The sequence below is a fragment of the Phragmites australis genome, chromosome 19 (genome assembly GCF_958298935.1).
Source record: "Phragmites australis chromosome 19, lpPhrAust1.1, whole genome shotgun sequence".
In the NCBI taxonomy this organism is placed as follows: Eukaryota; Viridiplantae; Streptophyta; class Magnoliopsida; order Poales; family Poaceae; genus Phragmites; species Phragmites australis.
In genome coordinates, this window is record NC_084939.1 from 25,814,337 (window position 1) to 25,822,470 (window position 8,134).

The 8,134-nt window shown below is 46.3% G+C and overlaps 1 protein-coding gene across 5 annotated transcripts; it reads right to left on the reverse strand.

The window, feature by feature from the left end:
• Positions 1 to 752: 752 nt before the first annotated feature.
• Positions 753 to 4,920, reverse strand: LOC133900714 (pentatricopeptide repeat-containing protein At5g39680). 5 transcript variants are annotated; one of them, XM_062341936.1, is made up of 6 exons: positions 2,425 to 4,920; positions 2,114 to 2,345; positions 1,931 to 2,032; positions 1,301 to 1,539; positions 1,081 to 1,181; positions 753 to 1,008 (listed from the first exon to the last, which is right to left on the reverse strand). In XM_062341936.1, the coding sequence occupies exon 1, from the start codon at positions 4,570 to 4,572 to the stop codon at positions 2,536 to 2,538; it is 2,037 nt and encodes a 678-aa protein (XP_062197920.1). In that variant the 5' UTR covers positions 4,573 to 4,920; the 3' UTR covers positions 753 to 1,008; positions 1,081 to 1,181; positions 1,301 to 1,539; positions 1,931 to 2,032; positions 2,114 to 2,345; positions 2,425 to 2,535. The 5 variants fall into 5 exon arrangements, with proteins under 5 accessions (XP_062197920.1, XP_062197921.1, XP_062197919.1 ...); XM_062341937.1 differs by having other exon boundaries at positions 753 to 1,181; positions 1,301 to 1,498; positions 2,139 to 2,345; XM_062341935.1 differs by having other exon boundaries at positions 753 to 1,181; positions 2,139 to 2,345.
• Positions 4,921 to 8,134: the final 3,214 nt, after the last annotated feature.

Consider the following 8,134-nt stretch of genomic DNA (forward strand, 5'->3'; position numbering starts at 1 on the left):
CGATGACAAACTTAACATACGTCGATGGTGCACTGGATTTGCTGCCATATATACCGCTGAAACATTGTCACAATAAGCAATTGTTGCCTTTGTGACACCGCTGTGAAGCTCACCAAGAAGCTGCTGCAACCAGCAACATTCCGCGACGACGTTGGCGACGGCTCTATATTCGACTTCGGCACTTGACAGGGATACGGTGGGCTGTCTCTTTGATGACCATGAGATAAACGAATCGCCAAGAAAGATACAATATCCTGATGGTGAGCACCTCGTGTCCGAACACCCTGCCCAATCCACGTCTGAATACGCGGTGATCATGTTGCCTGTCGGGCCCCGAAGATGGAGACCAAAGTTGATGGTGCCACATATGTATCTGAGGATCCGCTTGACCAGCGCCATATGACAATCCCACGGGTCGTGCATGTGTAAGCACACCTGCTGAACCGCGTAGGTGAGGTCAGGCCGGGTCAAGGTCAGATATTGGAGCGCGTCGACGAGGCTCCGGTAAGACGACAGGTCGCTAAGCTTGGACCCACGCCGGTGTGTTCAAGCCCAATCCGCGCTACGCCGGCACGACTTCGCAGCATGGCAGAGTTGATCTGTGCTCGAGCTATCGGCAAAGGGAGAAGTGAAGGAGAATTACGAAGCGTTGGAATCCATGGAGCCCGTGGCAGCAGAAGCAGGAGAGGATCGATGCGCAAACGGATTCATTAGTGATGACCGTCCGGTCTCGGATACCATGAAGGAGAGGATAGAGCCAACACTTGAGTTGTCTATTGATCAGTTAGGTATATATTACATGTGAGTCTAACTATCATGCCTAGTCTCTAGGCAGAATAGGAAACGTGGGAGAGACAATGAACAAGTAAATGGTCATAGCTAATATCTCGCTAATAGTCTGCACTGATATGCAACAGTGTGATCATGGAAGAGATCAGTTATAGTATTATAATCTACTGGACAACCTCCCTCCATTTGTGACATCATGAAAGCGAAGTTCACAGCTCCCTGCTCAACAAGATACAGGATAGACAGTGAGGCAAGGATTCATAAAGATTAAAGAACCCCACAAACACGAACCAAATGTTGTCAAACTCCCTCCTTTCAGCAAAAGCAGCAACAACTTTAGGGGTCGCCCTAGCCTTTATGTATATTTTCAGTGCAAGATCATTGTCCACAGTCTACATCAAAGGGCACAAGAAATTATTAGTGGACAATCCAGACTTTAAACAGTTAACGCAATTTGGTAGAAACAGTAAAATCCATGCAATCAATAAACACAGCACAGCACACGTCTTACCTTCACAAGATCTCCAAGTTCTTCACTGCACTCTAGCTTGTCTTCCGCCAACCAATTTTCAAGAAGGTTCTTTTTGTTCTGATTGACAACAAGTCGAGATAGCTCGAGAGACTTGAAAGCATTGAGATTCCCTCGAGTTAGCAATGTACCGAAGTACTGCAACAGTGGGGGTGTTTGCCCAGCTTGCACGGGAACACTCTGCAATTTTAACCATACCACCAACAATTCAGTTAAGGAACCTACACAAAAAGCAGATTAATTGTATATGTGTAAATTAGTCCTGAAAGAAGAGTAAAAGAGATAAGATTAGTTATAGTACTTTTCGGTTGTATCCAACAATACTCCAAGGAATGACTAGTAACCACAGATTTCTCATAAGCAGTACACAAAAGAACTTTAGTTAACAAAACCCCATGATTATCAACATTCTAGCACAGTAGTCACTTGCTGAGTTTACTATGTAAGAGTCGCACTAATCTCTACGAACAGCATATCAAGCACATTTCATAATTTCACACAGTTGGTACCATCAAGAATCGTTGGCACATTGAGAATGTACAAAAGTGGCACCAGCAAAAAGGAAGTACATATACGTTAATAGCTTGATAGGCAAAAGAAACAGAAACACACCTGAAATTTTGCAACAATTTCAGGTGTTCTCAGGAGGCCCTGAGGTGATTCTGCCTCCTTGTATTTCGTTTGTGCAAACAGTTCCTGGAACCCTTGCACAACCTGCAAATACAATCCAGAATATGAAGGAAACTCATACAATCTTTTGATACATCAAATGAAATGCGGAATTGTAAACCCAACCACACAGTCTGTAGCCTCCACACACCGGTAGCTTGCTCCAATATAATCAGCAGCAGGAACAGCAAAATCGCTGCATATCATTTTTTTCTCTGCAAGGAATCAAACAGCCCACTCTTCAGAACCAATTCGAGTAGTCAAAGTCCCGGACCTTCCTGAAATGCTTCTCCACATCATGTCTCGATTTCGCCCACTCTTCTCTTTTAAGGACAGTGGTTGAGTCGTCCCTTTTAGTCTGATACAGTGACATCAACAACCAAAATTAGCCTTAGAAGCCACAGTTCTACCAAAAAATATTAAAGCAAGCAGACTACCTTGTCAACAATTCTAAAAGACTCCCCTCCATCACGTATAAGTAGCAAATCATTCCTCCTATCTCTCTTCTTTCCTTCAGGAACAGTAACCTGTCACAAGTGCAGCACGAATCACCAATAATCATCGCATGAACATTTTCCGCCTTCTATACAATGAAAACGAACAGCATCCCTAATGACTATTCTTCTGCTTGTGACAATTGATATGAGTTTGATAGCAACATGGCAATCATCACATATTCTGAGATTTTTCATGATACGGATAGTTGCTCCCCTAGGGCTGTGAATGAGGCCGAACGCAAGAGCCAATTTCTCACTGTGATACATAAGGTGCTCTTCCTTTTGTTCATCCTCAATATCATGTAGGACCACCGCAAAGTTTGGAACATATCCGATCACTTTTATCTGGTCAATCAACTCTTCAAGTTTTTTGGTGATCTGGTACATTTGTGGATGCACCTTGTCCTCTGATGTGAAAACATGGACCTCACTTCCCACTTGAATCCAACTAACACCAGGCTCCTTCCTAACGCCCCTCTCTGTCATCAGCTTCCGGACCTTCACGACACCATCCCATCGGTTTGCTTTGGCATACATGTTAGAGAGCAAAACATAGGTTCCTACATCGTTAGGCTTCAGCTGAAGAATCTGTTCAGCTACTCGATGGCCCAGACCATAATTCCTATATACCTGGCAAGAACTTAGAAGTGATCGCCATGCAACAACATCTGTGTCGATGCAATTATTCAATATGAACCGCTCAGCCTCATCTAGCCGTCCAGCTCTGCATAACAAGCCAACAATACAAGTGTAATGTTCCCTTCCAGGTGTTACTCCCACTTCCTTCATCATAGTATTCAAGTAGTAGAATCCTTCATCAACAAGACCCAACTGAGCACATGCTGACAACACTCCAACGAAAGTTACATAAGACGGGATTTCTGCCGCAAATAGCATATCATGAAATGCTTCCATCGCTTCCCTTGCAAGACCATGATGAGCATAGCCTGTGATGATCAAATTCCAAGAGACTATATCACAAAAGGACATTGAAATGAAGGTTCTCCATGCATCCTCGATGTTGCCACTCTTTGAGTACATGTTCATGAGGGCATTACCAACTGGCAAATGGGCCCAATGCCCAGTTTTCATAGCACAGGCACCAAGGGCGGTTCCGTTTCTCAAGGCTGCAAGACCAGCACAGCTGTTGAGAGCCACAGCATAAGTGAACTCATTTGGCCGAACTCCTTCAATTTCCATGTCCAAGAACAATTGCAATGCATCTTCAAACAGCTCGTTTTGAGTGTAAGCAGTCATAACAGCTGTCCAAGACACAACATTCTTTTCTGGCAAAACCTCGAACACACAATGAGCATGATGAGCACAGTCACATTTCCCATACATATCAACAAGTGCACTCCCCACATACACATTCAGTTCAAGCCTCCTCTTCAAAGCTTGGGCATGCGCCTGGCCCCCAAGCACCAAGTCCTTCATGCTAGCACAATGCCCAAGAACTGCGACATACGACACATGATCCCATTGCCCAACTTCTCGGACCATGTTTCTCACAATTCTGACTGAACCATCCAATTGCCCCCGATCAAGGAACCCATTTATCATCGAGTTGAACGCGAATGCATCAAAATCGGGCACAGTCTCAAATACCTTGGCCGCGTCCTCCATGTGTGCACATCGACAGTACATATGAAGCACCGCGTTGCAAACGTGCGGTTGCTCCGCCAACCCCGCCTTAATAGCATACCCATGGCATTGCCTACCCATGTCATAGCTCTGGACATGTGCAGTCGCGGCCACCGCTGCCGAGAGAACGTACTCGTTGAGGCCAAAATCGACCACCCTCAGAAGCTGGAGCGCGTCCCTAGGGCGCCCGGAGGAAGCGTACCCGGACATGAGGAGGTTCCCCGACACAGAGTTCCGGGAGGGCATTGCGTCGAACACCCGGCGGGCGAGCCCCAGGCAGCCGCACTTGGCGTAGAAGGCGATGAGGTGGTTGTGCAGGACGAGGTCGAAGTGAGTGGCTCTAACGAGCCGCGCGTGGATCGCCTTGCCTTTGGATAGGTCGGCGGCAGCCGCCGCTGCGCGAAGGACGGCCACGGCTGCGGGTGCGGACCTAGCGTTGGGCATGGACGATCTGAACGCACCGCACCCCTCCTCGAGGACTGCTGAAACGACCAGGATTAGGAAGCCCAACACGTTGGGGGATCGGAGACGCCAATGCGAGTAGACCGAGGCGGTGGAGGAAGGGGCCGGCGTCCAGTTCTCCTCGGTTTGGTCGGGGTCGGGGTGTCGTCGCGGAGCTCGCCGGCGTGTCCTGGCCTCTTCAGTCTTGAGAAAATGTTGCACGGTAAGGGAGGCTGGGCGATGCTGGCTCCGCCGCCCGTGGAGGCGTTGGTGCCCTGCCCTGCCCTGCGGCTGCGGCTGCGACTGAGGAGGATCGGGTGGAGGCGTTAGGGTATTGGGCTGCGTATGTATAGATGGGCCACCAGCAATTTTCATTACTTCTCTGTGTCCTGTGGTGCAGCTCAGGCCTGTCGAGTGGCATCTGTTGACGCACCCTCCAGCAGATGTTGCTGCCGCTCCGGGAGAATAGCACCGACTGATTGATGCCTTGCATGGCGCCTCCAGGCCTAGCCGTTGGGCGTTGTCGTCATCGGGTTGAGGACGGGGGCCCTGCTTGCGGGTTTTTCAAGGCCGCGAATATGTAATACACGGTGACAGGACACATGCATGCATCTTCTCTCGCGACACACAATCTTCTTTTTTCATTGCTAAGCCTAGAATTCATATATTGATTAAATCATTAGTGTTGTTTGATTTATAAAATAGGAAGACGTTTATTTCCTCAATTCTCATCACGTGTTCTAGAAATAAAAAATATTATTCTGGTTCTGAAAAGCGTGAGAAGAAATAAAGATTAGAAGCAGTAGTTCAATCTCAAAAAGATGTTTTTGATAGATTTGTTGTGAAAGAATCTCAATTTAATTTTGAAAATCAAACTCCAGCTGCTAATGTTGATTATATGATTTGGTTATATGATTTTTCCAATTTTAGGGGCTTATTTTGTAGTTCGCACCGAGCCTTAAATTCTTAAGACTACCCTGGTGCAGCTCAAGATGTTTGATATGGATACTGTCGATATATTTTTTCCCCGAAACGGCGGTAAAAGTTCTGTCGTTATTATTAGATGAGAAGGAAAAACGAGTCTACATAAAAAGAAAAAACACGGAAAAAAAAGAGGGACAAACAACAGGGCCCTCCCTAACAGCTCTGCCGCCGTTACAACCATAACTATTGTTCCGTTACAACAGCTCTACGTTGCTACCTTAACTAGTAGTTACATTGTAACCGTAGTCGAGTATACTTCTGTACAGAAAAGGCCATATATTTCAGTTTTCACCCAAGATCTGTTTCTGAGATCTCTTCCTCTGGCAGTTCAAAGGCATCGATGTCTGCAAAGTACGCTCTCTGCTTCTTGACAACATCTTCTGGCAACTTGGGTCTGCTTGACGAGGGCCGCTTTTGTTTAAAATTGCAAGCAATCAGAAAGTTGATATCATAGCTGTTGTTCTAACATTTTCAACACTTTTGGCTCTCAGGTCATTCCAATCATACACTAACCACTGTTTTAATAATTCATACCCCTCGACCATGTACTAAATGACCTTGACATCAAGACCAAAAAACTAGATAATCAATTCTACAGAGGACACAAGCAAGATGATCCGTAAACTGTCTCTAAAGATGCATATTATACTTGGAGTTATGGGCATCACAAGTAGCAGCACTACATCACTCAAAGGCAGTATTAACCTTCAAAATATTCATGTCACCATATTTTGATATGCAGTGTAACATAAATGTTTAAGAACAGATGCGCTTACGCAAGCGAGCATGGAAGACTACACTTCAACACAGAGTCACGTACCTCATTACAGCTTAACTGATTACATATTAACACCTGACAATGTTTGAAAAAAACCACCATGAGCTTGTGGTAGTAAGCATAATTGTAGTTCACTATGTATATCCTCAAAGAGAGCACCGTGATCTAAGTCAATAATAGAAGACTCGGTACGGTCCTTGAGCAGGAAATGCACTCATATTGTGACGCTGCTTACCTTTTTAGCTTCATGACAAGGAGCTGAAGAAGAAACGGAACGGGTATCCTGAGCCAAAGAGGTTTTCCTGAAAGCAAAGTGTGAAATGCGCTCAGACTGCAACCATTAATTACTGAATATGGCCTATGGATGACATTACTGAACTACAGGAACCCTAACGTCCTGATTGCCATGTACTTGTGAGTTCCAACACAGTATACGATCTGGTAACCATATTCTCTTGGAAATGTGAAAGGTTTAGCATAATTATTTCTAATGTATATGGCACTTTACAATAAGAGTGGAAGCAGTTGAGATATAGAATGTCGCAACAATTCTATCATCTAAATATAATCAATGTTGAAAGATCTCGGACCAGTCTGGAATAGCGGCTTGAACTCTCATTACTTCATGCGTTTTTGAACTGAATAGTGCACACAAAAGGTTAATGAGACAATGCTGAAAACTAAACAACATGTATATTTGGTGAGCATACAGGATCAATACCATGTTAAACCTGACGGACAATTATGCTGTGATGATTTTGATAGGCTGGTATAATATTACTCTGCCCATTCCAATACTAACGTAATTCTCAGATGTTAGCGAAAGGCGTATATACCGGTGGATATCTTCGCACGTCCTAGTCTTCAGGATCGTGCCCGTTAGCTTAGGAAGGCAGTTGGGCTTGTATTTACTCTATATAATCACATGAAATGAATACAAACAATCAAGGTTGGCTGTCCACTCTCGTTCATGGTATCCAGAGGCCAAACGGACTCATTGTCCAAGAATCCTTTTTGCTTCCCGATCCTCACCGCATTCCGCTGCCATGGACACCACCCCTCCCATTGACTCCAACGTCTCCCTATCCTCTTCCTCCTCCGATCCGTCCTCTTCCCACGATGCTGTCTCCGCTCTCCTTCGCCACACCGCTCGTGGTCTGCCTCCTCCTGCTGTCTCGGCGTCGCAGATCCAAATGGTGAACATACGTGCCCACGTTCCCATCACTCTGGATCTCGCCGACAACAACTACGCTCAATGGCGCCGCTTCTTCGACACCGTTTTCGGTAAATTCGGCCTTCATCATCATGTCGCTGCTCCTGACGCCCTCCTCCGCGACGACCCAGACTGGGTCATGATCGATCAAAGCATCGTGAATTGGTTCTACACCACCATCTCCAATGACATGCTCAAGATCGTCATGCAACCCGACGACGACGCCTTCACTGTATGGAACGCCATCGAAGGCGTCTTTCGCGACAACAGGCTCACCCGCGCCGTCTACCTCGAGGCGGAGTTTCGGACCCTGCAGCAAGACGATATGACCATCACGCAATATTGCACCCGCCTCAAAACTCTGGCCGACCAGCTTCGCGACGTCGGGCAACCAGTCAAGGAGGACAACCAGGTGATTAATATGCTCTGTGGCCTCAACCCCAAATATCGCCATACGATATCTGCCATTACCTCCCACGATCCCCTCCCTTCTTTTTCTCAAGCTCGGTCTCATCTACTGCTCGAAGAAATCAACAAAGCCCAGGAAGAAAAACAGGTTGCTGCTCAGGCGCTATACGCTGGTCGTGGCT